At 39.4% G+C, this 18,804-nt stretch overlaps 2 protein-coding genes across 4 annotated transcripts; one reads left to right on the top strand and one right to left on the bottom strand.

Annotated features, from left to right (window-relative positions):
- The first annotated feature begins 422 nt into the window (after positions 1 to 422).
- nemp1 (nuclear envelope integral membrane protein 1) lies at positions 423 to 8,757 on the top strand. Of its 2 annotated transcripts, none has more exons than XM_085782765.1 (9): positions 423 to 579; positions 1,861 to 1,982; positions 2,215 to 2,431; positions 2,528 to 2,600; positions 2,679 to 2,772; positions 2,877 to 2,991; positions 3,812 to 4,037; positions 5,022 to 5,198; positions 7,836 to 8,757. In XM_085782765.1, exons 1-9 carry the CDS (start codon positions 471 to 473, stop codon positions 7,993 to 7,995), a joined length of 1,293 nt encoding a protein of 430 aa, XP_085638891.1. In that variant the 5' UTR covers positions 423 to 470; the 3' UTR covers positions 7,996 to 8,757. The 2 variants fall into 2 exon arrangements, with proteins under 2 accessions (XP_085638891.1, XP_085638892.1); XM_085782766.1 differs by having other exon boundaries at positions 429 to 579; positions 1,864 to 1,982.
- A 4,255-nt stretch (positions 8,758 to 13,012) lies between these two features.
- Positions 13,013 to 18,590, bottom strand: ormdl2 (ORMDL sphingolipid biosynthesis regulator 2). 2 transcript variants are annotated; one of them, XM_085782769.1, is made up of 4 exons: positions 18,445 to 18,590; positions 16,660 to 16,834; positions 15,582 to 15,733; positions 13,013 to 13,162 (listed from the first exon to the last, which is right to left on the bottom strand). In XM_085782769.1, the coding sequence occupies exons 2-4, from the start codon at positions 16,831 to 16,833 to the stop codon at positions 13,027 to 13,029; spliced, it is 462 nt and encodes a 153-aa protein (XP_085638895.1). In that variant the 5' UTR covers position 16,834; positions 18,445 to 18,590; the 3' UTR covers positions 13,013 to 13,026. The 2 variants fall into 2 exon arrangements, with proteins under 2 accessions (XP_085638895.1, XP_085638894.1); XM_085782768.1 differs by having other exon boundaries at positions 18,422 to 18,457.
- Between the last annotated feature and the right edge of the window lie 214 nt (positions 18,591 to 18,804).

Consider the following 18,804-nt stretch of genomic DNA (forward strand, 5'->3'; position numbering starts at 1 on the left):
AAAAATAGATAAGTTTAAAGTTCTCAGCTATAAGCATGTGAAAAGAGAAATGTTTTTAACCTGGATTTAAAAGTGCTTACAGTTGGAATAAGCACCTACAAAAAAGGAGAAAGAGGGAGGGGAAAAAAGATAGATAGAGGAGTGGTGTCCACTGCTATTTTGCTTGTTTGTTTTCTTGTTATTACTGTATTAGGCTGTATGTTTCATCATCTTTAATTTTTTGAAATAGAGTATATTTTTGGTGTTGATAGTAAGACAATGCAATTATAACAATAGAGAGGTGCAGGTACTATAGCCTAAGTTTTTCTTCATCCTGCTCCTTTTCATTTATCATTTACGTAATATCATCGTGATGACGACATCCAGTCCGGTGTCCTGATTGGCTGAGCGGCCTGTCAGTCAACAGAGCGGCCGGAGGAGGAAGTGGCGGGACCAGGCGTAAGGAGGCGGGACATGACGGTGGTCTCATCATGGCGGGATGCATGAAAATGATAAACGGTTACAAGTCTTCCAACGCTAAATTAAAGGTTTTCGCGGTGCTGCTCGTCTGTTTAGCTAAAACCTCGCTACAGGAAACAGGTAAGAAGCAAAAACCCCGCTGGAATAACAGAGATATTCATTTACAGGACGTTTTTAATGAGGTTTCATTGCTCAGGCTAACTCCGGTTAGCTTATTTTGGTCTCAGTAGTTAGACGGTTGTTACGATACTTTATGTATAAATCCCTCATAGTCCTGTTACTGCAGTCTGTCCTCTGAGTGTTGCTCTGTCTGAGAAACATAATGTCACTCGATTAAATACTTTATTTTTCTGTTGGAGACTTTCTGGGTATAAATGTGCCTGAGTTTTTAGACCCGCCCTCTCATTTAGTCTTCACATGATGCTAATAATAAAACACCTCGCTGACCCCCAGTGTATTTATAAACACACAGGAAATATTGGAATTGAAGAAAACTTCCTGAAGGTCTCAGAGATATATATTTACTTACAGAGACAGTTTTGGTTTCGGTTTAGTGTATTGTAGAGGCGTTGGTTTAACTTCATGGTCATTTTAGAGGCTGTGGTTTCGTGTGGTGTCGTTGTTGAGCAGCTGTTATTGGGTTATTTGGACAGGTGGTGTCTATTATTTTGACCACACCATTAAAAAAAAAAAAAGTGATAGGCAAGTGAGGGTAGGTGTAAACACAAGACACACCTTCTTGTCTTTTTTTTTCTGCCATTGCACAGTTTATACATTATGCATATTTAATCGGGCACATTTTTTCTATTCATTCATTGTAATTTTAGTATTTTTTCCTCATAACATATTGATGTTATCTGTAATTTATATGGATGAGTATAGTGTGCATATTATATTATTATTATGTATGCTACTGGATACTTGAATTTCCTTTGGGATCAATAAAGTATCTCTAAGTCCAAGTGAGTGTTTGTGGGATGTCAAAGTTTGAACTAGGGAGTCAACACAGATTGTTAGCTGAGATTTCAATTTCTGTACCAAAGGAGTTATTGGGTCAATGTTATTTTTAGGAAAGAAATGTTTTATTGCGTATCATGAGATATGTAGTTGTATGGAAAAGGTTCGGTCTGCCTTACCATTATCATATGGTTTCTGTAGCAAATTAGATACTGTCTGCACTCTGCAATGTTGTTTATTCTTCCACTTTGGTTTGGTCACTGCATTGCATGTTCCGTTAACTTGTTTATAGTGAAAATAATGAAATACAATCCCTGCAGGAAACAAACAAGTATAATATTTAAAAAGTGTATGTGCATCATCATTTCTCGGGATATAGATCATCTTAGAAAGTAACACATGAAGCTGTGTCAGTGTTACATGTCTCTGACTTGTCAAACCCAGCAGGTAACAAACCAATAAGAGATCTGCTGGATGGAAAGCAGCATGTTCTGTCTGGACCGAACCGGTTCTGCTACAAAAACTCTGTCGTACCAAGCTGGAGGCAAACATGGACAAGGATTCAGGTGAGTTACGTAAACCCAGAGTGTATGATTTGTTTTATGTAACTGAGTTGATAATCACAATATTAGTAATTATCGATAAGACACGATGCTCAAAATGTTGATCCATCTACAGCCACTGCTATGTCTGTTTCTAGTGCGGGGGAATAAAACCTCTGCATGCTGCATATAACAATAGAGTAATAACAGCTACTCCGTTTCCTTGTGGTTTATTATAACTGAAAATGTCTCGCAGATCAAAGTGTGGAGTTCGAGCGTGTTCAGGCTGGAGACTGTGGAGGGAGAGGAGGAGCTGCAGGAGCTGGAGAACTTCAGTTTCTGGGGCTGGTTTCAGAGTTTGCTACGCGAGCGACACAATGAAACCACGATCAACGTCAGCCTGTTCAGCAAGAAGACGTGCTTCAAGGTCGACCCCAGTGACGGAGCTCAGTACACTGTCAAACCCATGCGCAGTAAGTGGAGGACTAATTCATTTTATCATAAGTTATTGACAGATATGACATGACTGATACATTAATATGTTTGTTTGTTTTTCTTCTTCTTTGCAGAGTTCGATATTTACCTCTTTTTGGTTTTTATCTCGGGGACAATGTTGTTTGTCTTTGCGGACTCACTCAGCAGGTAATTCTTACTTTATGTTTAGTTGATAGGATTTTACATGATTATTCTGTGTTAACTGTTTTTCTCTTCCACACAAAGGAGTCAGCTCTTCTACTACTCTGCTGGTATGAGCACAGGCATGATCGCCTCGCTCATCATCCTCTTCTTCATTCTGGCACGACTTCTGCCAAAGGTAAAGTACTTCATTGTCTCCAATTATCATTATGATTGTGTTGACTTAAAAATCACTTTGGCTTCTTATTTATCCTAATTCCGTTGTGTTTGTTGCTTCCACAGAAAAGTCCCTTTTATGTGTTGATCGTCGGCGGCTGGTCGTTCTCCGTGTACGCCATCCAGCTCGTTTGCAGGAACCTCAACGTAATCCTGCGAGAACACTGGCACATGGCGTTAGGTACCGACTCTTCACCAACACAGACTTTATATAGATAGTGACGTAATGGAGTTGAAAACATCAGGCCAAAGCAAGGCTCGTATTATTTTAAATATACATGTTGCTTTTTATTTCTTATTGAGACCTAAAAAAAACTTTAGAGTAACTGAACACCTGTTGAAATTCTCAACACAGATAAATCTCTTAACTAAAACCTCAAGGAGCAGGATTATCTTTGTTTTCTGTAATGTTTAAATATACTGGTGATTGTTTTAATTATTGATCAACCAGTTATTTTCACAATTCATCATTTCTCTATTACATATTAGAAAATTAAGAGAAATACCAAATTCCCTGTGTTGTCCAAACTTAGAGACCAGAGTCAGTAATAGTCATAAGATCATAAAATTGTAGAAACAGAAATAGACATAATACTTTCTTAAAGTTGAAGGTTATATCTTAACATTTATATTATTATTTTACCAGAATCCACAGATATTCAGTTTATTATGCGTGACAAAGCAAATATTTTACATGTTTGCTTTTCTTTTGATCATTGAAATAGTTAATTAATTTCCTGCTTCCTGTTTGACTAATTGTTCACAGCTCTTTCTAAGAATTTAAATCTAAATGCAGGACTCTTAACGGCTTCACTTTGACATACAGAACATGTGACACAAGTGTGAAGGTCAGAGAAACATGTAAAAACTTTGTCACTTTTACAGAGGCTGTAAATAGTTCTACATTCAACATGCAGGGTTTTTGTTTCACAGCTTCTCCTGCATGTTAGTTTTTTCACAGTAGTGTTTCATTTTTCCTTTTCTCATTCCTTTTTCCTCAGGTTATGCAGCCGTGGTGGGGTTCATCAGTTTTGCAGTGTGCTACCGTTACGGCCCTCTGGTGGACGAGAGGAGCATCAACATCTTGTCGTGGACGCTGCAGCTGTTCGGTCTGCTCCTCATTTACTTAGGAATTCAAATTCCACAAGTGGCGTTCGCGATCATCGTGGCAGCTGTGTTCTCCAAAAACCTGGAGTACCCAGTCTCCATGGCGGCCGCTGCATGGAGGTGAGTGTCTTCAAAGCCGACAGAAGGTGGCGTTAGAGCACTGCAGTGTGGGACACTAATGACTCCTATTGTATGCACAGGAGTTTTTTTTCTTCTTTTTTAATATTCAAGAAGAGAATTTATTAGTCACATACTAATACATACACATACAAGATCATTGCAGTGAAATGGTATGTGCAATACTCCAGTGACTGTGCAATTAAGAAAAACAAGAAACATGACAAGACAGCAACATTAGTCTGACTAAAGGAAACTGAAAAAACACACTGATATACTCTAAACTAAGTACACACACTTAACAACAGACAATATATATATATTATTGCAGGATTGCACAAATTATTGATTTATATTCCATTACACATGTTTCTTTTTAGACGTTGGAGTGACCCCAAAAAAATGTATGTATTTTGTAGTGAAAAACAACAGAAAAAATGAAAACGTTCATGGTAACAGAAAGAAAAAAACCCAATAATAATAAAGAATGTACATACATACATTCTGGTTCTTGATTTCTGATTCTGTATGTAATTCTTTCCATTTCTAAAATATTTTTTACAGTTAATTTGCGATTTGCTTCAGAGCTGCAATTCTGAGAATCCTGTATATAAGTATTTGTCTTTCTCTGTTGTGAGCTCAGCTGCGGTTATTCCTAAAATAATACATTGTGGTTCCAGTGTCTTTTTAAACTGCAATATGATATCAAAAAAATAGACTTTAATTTTTTCCAGAATGGTTTTAGCAGTTGACACAAACGGAAAATGTGAGGTTTGCATGGTGCTCACCACAAAGAGTTTTTGATAATGCACAAGATTCATTTTTGATATTTTTGTTCTTTGAAAAGTCGTATTTCAGCCTCTGAGATTCATCCACATTGATGTTTTCTCAGTTGCCGCCTGTGTTTTACTGCATTTTCCACACTCGGTTTGTTTGTATGATGTCATGTGAATCTTCTCTGAGTACTTGTGTTGTGTTGTTGTGCAGGAGAATAAAGCGGTGGGTTCGCTGGAAGCCGGAGCCACGTCGCCTCCTGACCGAGGAGGAGTATCAGAAGGAGGGGGAGGAGGAGACCCGGCGTGCTCTGGAGGAGCTGAGGAAACTCTGCAACAGCCCCGAGTTCAGCCCCTGGAGGGCAGTGTCCCGGCTGCAGTCCCCGAAAAGGTGCTCGTTTCTGTTGTTGTGATTTTTATAAATTCCTGCACATCATCATTTATCAGCATTAATCAGCAAACAAAGAGAGTTGCTCATGTGAGTTTTTTTTAAACAATGGCTCACATGACTTGTCACCATGATGAGGCACTTTCAATAACGCTCCGATAAAAACAACCCCCCCCCCTGGAAGTTTGATGATGGTTTTTTTGTGTCACGTTGAGTTAACGTAGATTTAGTGGGAGTTTTTGTTTTGTTTTTTTTCCACCACAAAACTGAGTCATTAAAACGAATGAGATCAGATCCCACAAACGGTATAATAATACTATAATTAGTATAATAATACTATAATTAGTTAAAACCACATTACAACAAACATGTGACCTCCAATTTATCAGTATCATGGTTTATTATGAAACTAATTATGTCGGCACCAGTGATGATTTATTAGACCAAGTTTATTGATACAGTGATTGACAATGAGGTGAGCCAGCCTGACTTTAACAGTACTAATGCTTTAATTATACAGTACAATTAAAAAAAAAACAAGAATATGTACTGAGACATTTTATCAGAAACCAAAACTCAACCTCTAGAGTTTCCCACAATGTAAACAAATTATGTTTTAATGAACGATACAGTCATGCTCCTTTATGTAAATGTAGTCAAATGTCCTTGTTCTGTCTGTAGGAATGTATGTATGTGGGTTCTCGTAAATACTGCTACATGGATTATTTATTTATTGAGTCATTGTCTATAGAAACGAAAGACCAAGTGTCTGAAACCTTGGTGCGCTGATAGATAGACTCAGATCTGACCTTCAACGGTCAAATCAAATTAGTCACCAGAACAGCCTTTGATCAACTTAAGGACATAACCAGAGTTAAGGGCGTAACCACGGTGGTAGTTTATATTTTAGGCTTGGCTGTGTTAAAGAAAGTAAACATACATAAGCAGTAAAAGCAGAACATTTCATGGATCAAATTAAAAATACTAATGATATCTGGTGACACTGCAGGCAGCTCAGAGAGACAGGGAGAGACCCGCTGTAGGGAGAGGCCAGACAGAGACGTGTCGATGCAGAAGGTCAGGTAAGACACAGGAATATAGACAAGGCAAGACACCAATATTTTTTTTTAACCTGGTCCTACATGTCAGCAGTAAATAAAACTACTAAGCAGAGTAGAGCCGAGAGAGACAGGGAGACAGACAGTCCTCAAAACAATGTTCTAAAATAGCTAATTTTCATAAATTAATATCATGGATTGTGGGAAATGCTTTAGAAAATTCTGAGGAAGGGATCTCAGTGTTTCCCATAAATGGGTCTGCCACAGGTTCTCAGGAAAAAAAAGAAAAAAAAATCACTATATTGTTGTTGCGTTTCACCATCTCTCATCTCTGTCAGTGTCATGTTGCGCTGGGCTGCTAATAAACGCTAAATGTGTTAAAACTCTGCATCTTATTTGTCATTTGGACCCCCCCCCCTCCATGTCTATACCGTGGTTACGCCCTTGGATCAGGAGCAATGTTCCCTCTAATTTTCAAAACTCCTGAGCACAAATTCAACCCCCCTGATGACCTGCTTGAACGACTGTGAGCGACAGCTTGAGCATACACAGTACGTCCACATGCTAGTGCTATGGCCTCTCTCCAACTCCAGATATCAATACTATTGGCTATTACTATAATGATTAATAACAGATTATTTTGACAACATTACCTAGGCTACTCCATATCTAGGTGAGTTACAGTTAATGATAACAAAATACAATATTGTTTTGGCAAAATAGAGTTTGCATTTATTGCCATATGAATAATATGAAAAAAATAACATCAAGTTGATGTCATCAACTCTTGGCACTAGCATTCTTGATATTAACAGTAATAATAATTCACAAGCAAAAACTTAAATCGTAGTTGCACTACTGACCACGGTTAAGGTCATACATTTCACAATTCGAAGCGCACATTAGGGAGAAATGAACAGTAAACTAGTCGGGGATATTTGAGTGTGCAACTTTTTTTGTCTTCTGGGCAAAGAGGTGGGGAGCAGTGTGCAATTGCACAGTAAAACTACCAGCAGAACTGAAATTAGCCCCAACTGTAAGCACTTTAAAAGGATACTTCACCCAAAATCGATAATTCACCACTTTTCTAGTAGAAAATTGGTGAATTTTAAAGGGATACTTCACCCAAAATTGATAATTCACCACTTTTCTAGTAAGTACTTACTTTCAAGTAAGTTCTAGTAAATTATTGATTTTGCGTGAAGTATCCCTTTAAATCCAGGTTAAAAACATTTCTCTTTTCATGTGCTTATGGCTGAGCTCTTTTTAAGAACTTTAATTTCAATTTTTCATTTGCACTCTTAAGTCCTCTTAATTGTTTTCTTGTACTTTCTTTATTTTTTTATTGCTTTTAAACTGTGTGTTTAATGTTTACAATTTTTACTATTCTGGGTTATTTTCATTTTAAAAAATTGTATGTTTTTATGCTGTTTTATGCTGCTCTTTTTCCGTTTCTAGTTCTTACTGTTAACTGTTTTTTTTTAATGTAAAACACATTGAGTTGCCCCTTGGTATGAAATGTGCTATATTGATAAAGATGCCATTTAACATGTAACATAAACTGTGCCACTGTTTTCCACAGGTTTGCTGATTTCATCGAAGGCTCGCCTCACCTGATGTCCAACGAGGTGTCGGTCCACGCGCAGGAGTACGGCTTCGGGGGGTCGTTCTTCGAGGATGAATTCTTTGACACTGACGACGAGGAAGAGGAAAACATGATGCCCGTGATGAAGCTGGAGTGAGAGGGCGTCGCCGTGTTTGAGAAACGGGAAAATAAAACCAAAAAAAAAAAGAACAATTCTGATTGTTGCTTTTCATAAAAGGCGTTTGGAGAACAGAACAGCTCTCCACGACCGAGGACCGGTGGAGGACGGTTTGAGAAAAGACCGGTTGTCTCTTCAGAAACAGGAGCCGCCGACGTGTGACGAGGCCTTGAACAAGAAAGAATCTGTCCACAAATGACTTCTTCCATTTTTTTTCCTATTGATCGTTTGGCTTCAAATCAAAATTCACTAACAATCACTGAGATCAGATCAGTCATCGATGAGAAAACAAAAACTATGATGTTGTTTCAAAGACTGTGTCGTCTTTTTGGGGGAACAGAAGCCAAAGTTAAACTCCAGCTCAGAGCGATGGAGACGATCGGAGGCCGAAGCAGGTTGACGACGTCTCCGTGGTGAAGTTGTGTCGTCTTTTTGCTCGTACATTTATAGAAAAGGGGTTTTAGTTGTTAATTTCAGGATGTTTTGTGTTTACAGCCATCGGATGCCACTCCAACGACACGACGTGTTGATTGTTACATCACTGTGACTCGTTCTCGCCTCGGAACAGCAGCACGATGACAGACACGGCCGGGTTGTTACTATTCCAGCTTTCTGCTCGGGGAGAAAATGTTTTGTTTTGTCTGTTTGTGTTAAACATACTTCCTGTTTGTTTTTTTAAATGCCATAAAACAGTGGAGCTGGCCCAGAGTATTTTGAATAAAAAATGATTTTGAGCTCTCACTGGTTTGTATTTCTTACATTGAATAACAGTGTTTCAATTAAAAGTTCATTACCTACATAATGCACCTTTATTAAAGTAGGATTTCCTCAGGGGCAGGATATTCCAGTCAAATACAATTTTGAGGAATTATTTACATATTGCTAAGTAATCTAAGCATTTTTCTTTCTAATAAGTACTTTTGTTTTTACGTTTTAATTACTAAATCTGTACTTCTGCTTCTGGTATTGAATGTAGGACTTGTACTTCAGCTCAGTTTGGGGTAATGGGTACTTTCACATACACAAAAAAAAGGAAATTTCTCCCCCAACAAGATTTTCTGAGAATAATTTCAGATATTACAAGTTTTACTGTATTTCTATTTACATTTACAGCTGCAACAAATGATCACTTGCATTTTCTATTATTGTTTCATCTATAGAATGACAAAAAACAAATCCTGGATATGAACATCAGTGGACTGCAGAAAAGAGACTGTCATTAAATAAATAACTAATGAGGGGAAGATGGTTAACATGAACCTGTTGAATTCCTTCTTTACAAACAGCAGAGGGCTGAACGGCATCGAACACAACTCTGTTTCAACCCAGTATCATATATAAAAATGTAACCACCTAGCGACAGCAGAAAAGATTGCCGTTTCTAATTATTCTGGCTGGATATGAAAAAACAACAAGCAAGCGAACGATTATGTACATTCACTGAGCAATTATTATGAGAATAAAATATATATTTCTCGCTAGAAATGTAATCAAAGGGCATTTTTATGCAGAAACTACCTCAAAATATAGATTTTTCCACTAAAATGTGTAGAAATATTTGCCATGTTTTTTGTTCTCACGGCCAGAAACTTGAGTCATGTGACTTGGACGCAAAACAATACGAAAAAAGAAAATAGCCTGAAAAAATGTAACCGTCCTACAATTTAAAGCAGAAGTAAGCAATATTTTTGTGTTAATATAAGTCTTAAATAGTTATATCTTCCGACGGCAATCACTTACATAGAGTGTTTGGACAGAAACACGGGTCTGTCAGTCACTCTGCTCTGCTCTGAGCCGAGGAGAAAACTTTTCTCGTATCCTACAACCTTTATCCAATGAGGAGAGAGAACGGCATGCAGGGCTGTGTGTGCAGCCAAGGGATGCGCGTGAATGTGGTGACGTAGGGACGAGGACCAATAGATCCATGACGAGGGCGGGGGCTGCTAACTCCATCGGCTGACAAGACGTTATGGTGCGTTCAAGGCCACCCGTAACTCGTGTTTTTCCGACCTGTGAAGTCGTACCAATTGACCCTTCGCGTAAGCCCCGCCCCCTTGGTTACTGTTGCTACGCCGGGCAAGCTTTCACTCCCAGCCATGCTCCTGGCAGTATTTGGTATCGATTTCAAAGGAAATATCAGCAAATTTCTGGATAAACTGTTCTGAGATAATAGAGAGAAGAAGTCACAAAGATCATTCATAGTTTTCAGTGACGTGACTCGCGCAGGAGGATAAAACATCTGCTCAACAACACGACTGGACAATGTACAGAGCAGCAGTAAGGACCGGTGATTTTACCGTCTATCAACCCACGAAGACTTAGGTCATCTCACTGGTCATGAAACGTTGTCAAACTGCAAGTTTTTGGGTGATTGTGAACCACATACAACTTTCGCTGCTGTTTTTTTTTCTCCCACCGCTGTATCAGTCAGTGAAAGCAGTCCCTGCCTGGAGGATCCCTCGCCTAAAAGCCCAGGTAAACGCGGTAAAAGTACAGCTGTCATTTCGGAGGTGAACATATGGTTATCCCCATATTTACACTTGCTCAAGTCGAAAAAAAAGTCAGCTCGTATCTGAACATCTCTATATTACTGCCGCCGCCGCCGCCGCCACCGCCGTAGTAGCAGCAGCAGCAACAATATCCTTCTCTACAAACAAATGTTTTTCGTCCTAGTCTCAAAATGTGTCCACAAAAGCAAACGTAATGACTCACTGCGGAAAGCTTGCCAGGCCTATAGTTACGGTTGCTAACGTAGGATTGGACAATAGCCGTTGGTGGGAGGAGTTGGCGAAGGGTCAGTTCGATCTGGTACGAGTTCATGGGTCGGAAGTTACGAGTGGCCATTATAGTGACTTTCACAGGTAAAACAGGTGCAACAGGTCGGAAAAACACGAGTGGGTTGCCTGGAACGCTACAAAGTCCTAAGTCGTGACTTCAAGCCGTAACTTACGGTTTCAAAAGCCTGCCTGGAACGCAGCATCAGCCCAAACGACCGGATCGCTTACTTCTGCTTTAAGAGCCGTTGTTGTAAACCCTCTATGTTTTTGCACTTTGGACCAAAGTAGTCAAGGTAGGTTTTATATGAGACTGAATTGGCATAGTATGCAGAATTGAATCATCAATAGTTTGGGATTTTTGGATTCATTAAAGGGATAGTTCACCCAAAATTCAAATTTCACTCATTATCTACTCACCCTCATGTCGACTAAGGTTTGGGAGAGGTTTCAGAGTCCTCCGTGGCTTCTCGGAGTTACAGCGGGGCTCCGTGCAGAACTGCATGTCCATATGACGGTGGCGAACGGGGCTTACTTTTCTTTGTAAATCTTGCACGATTTGCACTGACACAGGAAGAGCAGTGAACCGAGACACTGGGAGCTTCCGCTACAAACAAGCTTAAAATATAGACTTATTTAATTTTTTTCGGAACAATTTCTCATGTCGGGGCTTCAGTACAAGAGGGACATTACAGACGAGCACTATGGAGGTATTTGGATGTTTTTTGGTGTGTCTTTTTGGATGAAGAAAAGTGACATTGTTTTCCTCGGTTACCAAGACTCCACTTTGTCGACCTTGTTACTGCAAAAGGAGAAAATTCCTGACCTTTTTCCTATCTCTTAACTCTGGTATATCTTTACATCTGTGTTTGGAATTAGAAAAAACAATCAAAGTGATGACAAACGCCTTAATTGCATGTGTCATACATATGACTCCTGTGTCCAGAGCGATGTAAATACACAAGTGTGTGTCATCGTGATTCCCTCACCTCACGTCCAATTAAAAAGTGGAAGCAGAACAAGGGAGGAGGAGGGATGATTCATTCGTTGTTAGAGTGAATCAGTCTTATCTCAACTCAGGCTGCTCTTAGTACATGTTGGAGAGAGAAAAAAAAACCACACACACTCTGTATTCGCTCGGCCATATCTGTCTCGGGGACATTGTGACATTTATAGTCCAACTTCTCTCTGGATCCCATCTCTCTCTCTCTCTCTGTGTCTCTGCAAAATGAAAACTCTTGTACTCGCGTTGTACTCGATTACACAACACGTTTCAAACAGCTGATTAAACCCTACAGTATTTGCATGCGTTCCCCAGGTTCAGGTTGTGTAATCACATTCACATGCCACTGCATTTCCTGTGGGCTACTTCCCCAAAGCATACGTCACTAATTTGGAAACCTCGCTGCAATGCAAACCTGAACACACTGCTTGAGGAAGTGGGGGGGAATCCCTAGGATATACGAGCATACAGCAAACACTGTGCAACACCTCCCCACACACACATGTAAAGTGTCTGGATTTCCCCATGTCTTACAAACTAGCCCACAACTGATCAATTGATTCTTTAAACCTCCGCAAAAGAAAACCTCAAGCGTGTGAAATAAAGATAAGACGACCACGTGTGCACACCATCGTGTCGCTGTCACTGCTCATTTTTATAAACGTTGAAAATCAAACAGTAAATTACATAATTATGTGTATCATTGCAAAACAAAGGCTGCAGTGTTTCGTGTGGGCGTGTATATGCATGCTGCATGTAAATCCTTCATAGTAAATCAACAGGGGGAAAAAAAAAAGCATGAGTAAAAAAAAAAGGAAAATTTAAACTGTCGTCCACAACCTGCAAACCAAACACTCACAGTTGAATTGTAACAACAACAAAAAGCTCAGACAGAAGAATGGATATACATCACAACTGGAAGATGATAAAAAGATGAGCAATGTGTCTGGCTTTGGAAACATACATCAGAAATGTCAGTGAAGAAGAAAAATGACTTTCAGCAGCGGTGCATTTACTTTTTTCCTTTTCTCTTTTTTTTTTCCTCTCAGGCTGCAAGATGCAGCAAAAAAAAACAAAAAAACCTGCAACTTTAATATATTATTACTCCACACAGTCTGTACAGTTAAGACAAATCGACCTGGATCTCTTCTCCTCAAGAGTCAAAACATAAAAACAGTTCGGAAACAAAAAAAAGTAGTCCAGTGTTGCTGCTTAAAAATCCAGTGTTCAGTCTCAGTATTTATTGATCCCAAATATCCGCACTCCATGGAACTGCGGCAGCTTGGGGAGGAGGACACTGAGGAGGGAGCTGGTGTTGATGAGGAAATGTGTGGCGTCGTATTTTGTGTAGAAACTGGCAAGAATGTACCTGTAAAGACAGACACAGAGAGAGAGATGAGAATAAAGTAAAGCAGCAGTAGTTCATCAGGATCAATATTCATGCTGAAAGTTTCACTTCAAAAACGTCAGTATTAATCACAACAAATCCAAATCTATCGTCTCATCTAATCTCTAAATGCATCGGTTTAATCTCCCTGCACTCAGCTGCTCTCAAAATTTATTAAATAAGCATTTTTTGCCAAGTAAATGTACATATGTTAATTATTATTATATTTTTATTCTTATTCTATTTTTATCTTATTTTATTCTGCTTTTTATCTTAGTAATAATATTTTATTTATCTCACTTTGTGTTGATTTCTCTTACAATTCAGCAGTTAAGGCAGAAAAATTTCCCTCCATTGATCAATAAAGTAATTATGAATCTAAATTTTATCATACAGCAATTAACTATCATGTTTACTTGATTGATTGATTGATTGATTGATTGATCGATTGATCGATTAAGTAAGTGTTTATTCCTAATATGAAAGACAAAATAATAAATAAAAAAAAGAAAATAAGACAAAAACATTTAAACATAAGACATAGAAATACATATTTGCAACAACGGCTCTGTGTGGCTGATGCTAATGCTAACATGGCAACATGATCACAAACATAAAATCAACACGCTGATGTTTCAAACAAAGGAGTTCATTGTTTTGGATTTGCATTTACATATTAGCATGCAAACGAAACAAAAAGTCAATCTGTCATGATGACTGTGCAGGAGAAGTTAGCGTACTGTATTATCTACTGTGTGAAACCATGACGCTACTAGTATTTAATATTCCCCTTTGCAGGATTCGTGTTTTAAAGCGAGTCCGCTGGAAAACCATTAAGAGGAAGAGACCGAGTTTTAAACCACAAGTCACAAAGCTCCAGGTGTGGTTAGTGGTTACCAGGACCACCAAGAAATTCACCTGGTGAATTCACCGCCATCTAAAACCGCCATCGCAACAGTGGTGAATTGATCTGTGCATGAGCAAAAAGATAAATAAATAAATAAAAGATGAGTCAGTTAACCTAAAACTGTTCACAGGTGAGTCAACACACACACCTGTTCCAGCTGTTTATACATCTAATTATGTGCTGTTTGTATCCATGATGACCGAGCGCCTGTGAATTACACATTAGTGCGACTGCGCTTGACCTTCAGCTGCAGTTACAGTGTTTCCCCTGGCCGGTCGCCAAGACAACAACAAGCCAGCAAACATTTTTCTTTACACATACCGGCCGCTGTCAACAAGCCGTGAATGATTTTACTCTCGCAGTGTGAGCATGACAACGCTCGAATCGCTTTGAGTCATCGTCTATGTCTACGTGCACAGAAATACTCCGACATTAATAGTGTGAATAAGCTCAAATTCTGAATAAGACGTTTCCAAATAAATAGTAAATAATAATTGTATTAAGATCTGTGGTGTTTTCTGATCTTAAGTCACATTTTTGAGACATGACGTGTTCACCAAATATTCCTGCTGGAGTTTTCACTGCATATTTCAGTGAGTGGATGCCAACTTCCTGGTGAAGCGCGTAAACCAATAACAACAACAACAACATGGCTCCTTCAAAGAAGAGCTGTCGTTTTGAGGGAGAGGCAGAAACATCAGCTGTGTTTTATTATGTTTTGAGGGAAAAGTCCAGAGCCTTCGTCCTTGAGTGTAAGAAAAACCCCAACTTTTCTACATTACTTCAGAAGAAGACCTATTGTCTTCTGTTTGACATGAGTGTTTTATGGATTAATGCAGTGTTTTCCAACCGTGGGGTTGCCTGAAATGTCTAGTAATTGATAAAAAATATTTTTTTAACTAATTATTTTTCTTTTTTTAAATATGACTAAAAACACCACAGACAATCTTAAACAACTGTATTCAATACTTTCACTTTCAAAATGGGGTCATGAGCCAAAAAAGGTTGGAAACCACTGGATTAATGACTCTCAGATTGATCCGATGGTAATTATCGTCCTATCCTGAAAAATCTGCTTCAGATATGTAATAAATCCGATAGAAAGGGTGCAGCACGTGCAGCATGTTTAAAATGTTTGTTAGATGAACTCACAACGCGTCAGTGTTTGGACGGGAGGAAACACCACGATGGGGAAGAACACACCTTCGTTATGACTTCAGACGGCGTGATGCTACAACCACCACTAGTGAACATCGTTGGATTATTCATATTATGCAGATTCATTTGTAAACGGGAATATTCCTGGAGCTGCTGCTGCTGCATATGTGGTCACCTTATTTAGAATAACGCCTTCACCAGAATATGGATGTTATGTAATGCTATGTTTCACAGAGGAGTCTGTGAAATCCCCTCATAGCCTCTAACTCTTCATAATCAGAGCGGTGTTAGCTGTGGGACACATGGCAGGATTAAAACACCGAAACACACACTCACAGGACGATCGGTGAGATGGTGAGGAATTTCCGCGAAGATGTGAACTGGACGCCGTAGTCCATCTGCTCCCAGTGTGTGAGGAGACGAGCTTTCCCCTGGTCCGGCGTCTCGAAGGGAGTGCCCTTCACTGTGTGTAGGAACAGGTACATCACCTGCAGAGGAGAGAGAGACAGATAAACACAAAACACTGTTAGAGACAGAGGTTTCCTGACAGTTCATACTTCAAGATGAGATAATTTTACACTCGTCCCATCAGGAATGCTGCTCAGCTGCAGCAGTGTGTGTTTTAAAATAACAGCGATCGTCCTCTCTCCTCGACAGAGGGTCGGGTTGCTGATCAGCACGAGCCTCGTCACAGACGTTCAATAGAGTATTTTAATCTCATCAGTTATTAATCTGTTAACGAGCGCCAGTTATCTGAGCTCGCTGCAACGCCGTGTACAGAAGCCTGTGAGGGCGCACGGAGAGACGGAGGAAATGCTAATAAACAAAATCGATTTTTGAAGTTTATGAATCGATTCAGAATCGTAGAGGATAAGAATCGCGATTTGTACATGAATTGATTTTTTCCCCCACCCCTAATATATTGGTTGGTATCATTGCCTTTGCAAAAAGATGCTGGAAGAGGAAATGGATGAATTACAAATTTGTACAGTTGAACGACTGGTGAGAACAAGGGTAGGCGTTATAAGCTTATAGCTATAGCCTACAGCTTTTCAGTTAAAGTGTTTTGTTACGTTGCTTTTTGCTGTTGCTGTTATGTTGAATGACCAAAATACACAAATAAATCTAAATCAATCTAAGAATAAGACAGTCTTAACAATTTCCCAATAAAATATGTTGTCTTTTGTTTGGTTAAAAGTCTATTTTATGGGAAATTAATAACTGTGAGATTCTAGTCAGATCTAATAGTAAATACTGACCTGTCCTGAAAACAAACAGACGTGACAGATATGCAATAAATCCTGTAATAAATCATTTTAACCTACAAACCCTCTGCAGGGCCTGTAATAGTTAAAACGTCATTCAGTGCAGTAACAATTGTTGTTGTTGTTTTTACACGTTCTTCTGGACTGACCAGGTTGTGGATGACGTTGGTGAGGGTCCAGACGAGCGGCACGGTGAAGAAGGGTATACTGAGCAGGACGACGTGCAGGACGACGGTCAGGAGCAGGTAGGTGAGCCAGATCCCTCGGCTGTTCATCACCCGCGTGTTGGGGTTCACCTCGCTGTGAGCTACGCCCACATTCATCCTGACCTGAACACATACAAACACACACAGCTGAGCAGGAGCAAAAAAAGACGGCAACTCGGTAAGCTATCAAACCTGAGGAGAAAAAAAACCTGCAAACCTTCAGCATGTGGTAAAACTTTGCAACAGTCATGTAAATCCACTAATATTATGTTTAATTCAACATATCCTGTACAGTTTCCTTATGTCATGATGTAATGATTGCCATTAACAAGCAATAAGGGGTAGTCAATGCAGCAATTACATCAGGAAACGAGGAAACATTAGTTAATAATAAAACATCACTTTCCCACCCACATCTGTTGCCATCGACAATTTGTATAAGTAAACATAAGTAAACTGACTCATCAACTTGAGGGAACCCACATGCACAGTAGCTAACCAGTTATTTTCATTATGGTTTTATCAGCCAGTTGTTATCTTGATTAGTCACTAGGCTTCGAGGAGTCAGAGGAGAGTCAGAAAAACCCACGACAGACCCACGTTAATGTCATCTGGGTCTTGTTCAGCAGCCCAAGACCGACACCCACACAATATATTGCCCACACGCACATTCAATAAACCACGAAAAGCGTTAAATTGTTCCTGAAACTTGAGAATATTTTGTATCTTTGCATAGAAATTGAAATAATTAATTAATCATGAACAATCTGCTGTTTTGTGTCCATAAACCAGCACAGTAATCATCTGTCATCTGCAATTATTTACTTGATTAAGCAATATACACATTCATAATCTGATTATTATCATTTAGCATACAGGTGCAAGATTGAAAGGAGCAGGAAGTATTTCCTGCCAGCAGCCATCAGACTCTTTAAACAGAATAATTATTATTATTAAAGAGTAGCACACCTGCACTTGTACACAATTGTTCATCCTGCACTAACTGAATTACTGTAAATACGTTTTATGTCTACTTATAATTTTACACAGATTTTGATACTGTATCCTAAATTATTTTATTCTGTTGGAGCTGCTTTGACACAATAATTTCCTCCAATGGATTTATTCTGTTATGTCATTAATTTCTTTATCCCATTTTGTTCCTTTGCAGTTAGTAACTCTCTGCAGTTATTCACCATTCATTCATTCACTCACTCACTCACACACAGGAAATAACTTTGCATCTTTACAAAACAACCGCTTTACGGCCATGACTCCGCCCGCCTGAGCCGTTCAGGGTGACTTAACCACGCGCTTCCTTTGACATCACTTAGCGACATCTAGTAGCCGCAGCACAATTCAGACACTTGTCCGAACAAAAGTAACAGTAAAACAAGTAGAATTAAAGTTAATCTGTGGTGGTTTCTTCCATGTTATGACACTTATCTGTTCACGCTATGTTCACACTTTTCACCCTTAAACCGTTTGGTGGAGTAACGTTAGCCTGCTGCGAGCTAACCAACCGCTGCTATCCACAGGTTGGTGTGCTAACGCTAACTTTATAAGCTAACAGGCTAACGGCGGTTAAGACGATACGTTTACACGGTTACAAACTGCTTCTTTCAAGCTGTGAGTAAAACATCCAGGTGTCGGTGCGGTGTCAAAACGGATGAAAACTTCTCATTTCAGACGGAGCAGACTGTACCTTCCTGCGTTGTCGTAGCTCACCAGGAAATTCCTTGTTTTTTCTTTAACCCCGCCCCCCGTGAGGTCCGGGCTGGCTCCTTTAGCTGCTGCTGCGGCGGCGGCGGCGGACAGATGTCAGAGAACAAACACTCCCTGGCCGTGTCCTCCACAGGTAACACAGGTGAGCTGCAGGTAAAACTACTGTAGTAGCCAACCTAGCTACAGCCTCTGTCTGGGGAGAACAGTTTGTTGTTCACCATGGCAATCTTATTTGAAACACAACAATTGATATTAGAAATATTTAGATTGTTGATGTGAGTAATATTTTCTTTTCTTTTCTTTATTTATTTTTTAAATTCCCATATAACTTCCATGTGTCAGCATAAAACCAGGAGGCACGGG

Source organism: Trachurus japonicus, chromosome 7 (genome assembly GCF_045865225.1).
Source record: "Trachurus japonicus isolate A0001 chromosome 7, Traja_1.0".
Classification (NCBI taxonomy): Eukaryota; Metazoa; Chordata; class Actinopteri; order Carangiformes; family Carangidae; genus Trachurus; species Trachurus japonicus.

What these genes read in the sequence shown, in the direction of transcription:
- nemp1 (XM_085782765.1), top strand. Translation starts at nt 471, where the DNA reads ATGGCGGGATGCATGAAAATGATAAACGGTTACAAGTCTTCCAACGCT. An exon ending in AAACATGGACAAGGATTCAG is followed by an intron (nt 1,983 to 2,214) that starts GTGAGTTACGTA and finishes AATGTCTCGCAG; the next exon opens with ATCAAAGTGTGGAGTTCGAG. An exon ending in ACACTGGCACATGGCGTTAG is followed by an intron (nt 2,992 to 3,811) that starts GTACCGACTCTT and finishes CTTTTTCCTCAG; the next exon opens with GTTATGCAGCCGTGGTGGGG.
- ormdl2 (XM_085782769.1), bottom strand. Translation starts at nt 16,833, where the DNA reads ATGAATGTGGGCGTAGCTCACAGCGAGGTGAACCCCAACACGCGGGTG. An exon ending in CCAACGTCATCCACAACCTG is followed by an intron (nt 15,734 to 16,659) that starts GTCAGTCCAGAA and finishes TCTCCTCTGCAG; the next exon opens with GTGATGTACCTGTTCCTACA. An exon ending in ACCATCTCACCGATCGTCCT is followed by an intron (nt 13,163 to 15,581) that starts GTGAGTGTGTGT and finishes CTGTCTTTACAG; the next exon opens with GTACATTCTTGCCAGTTTCT.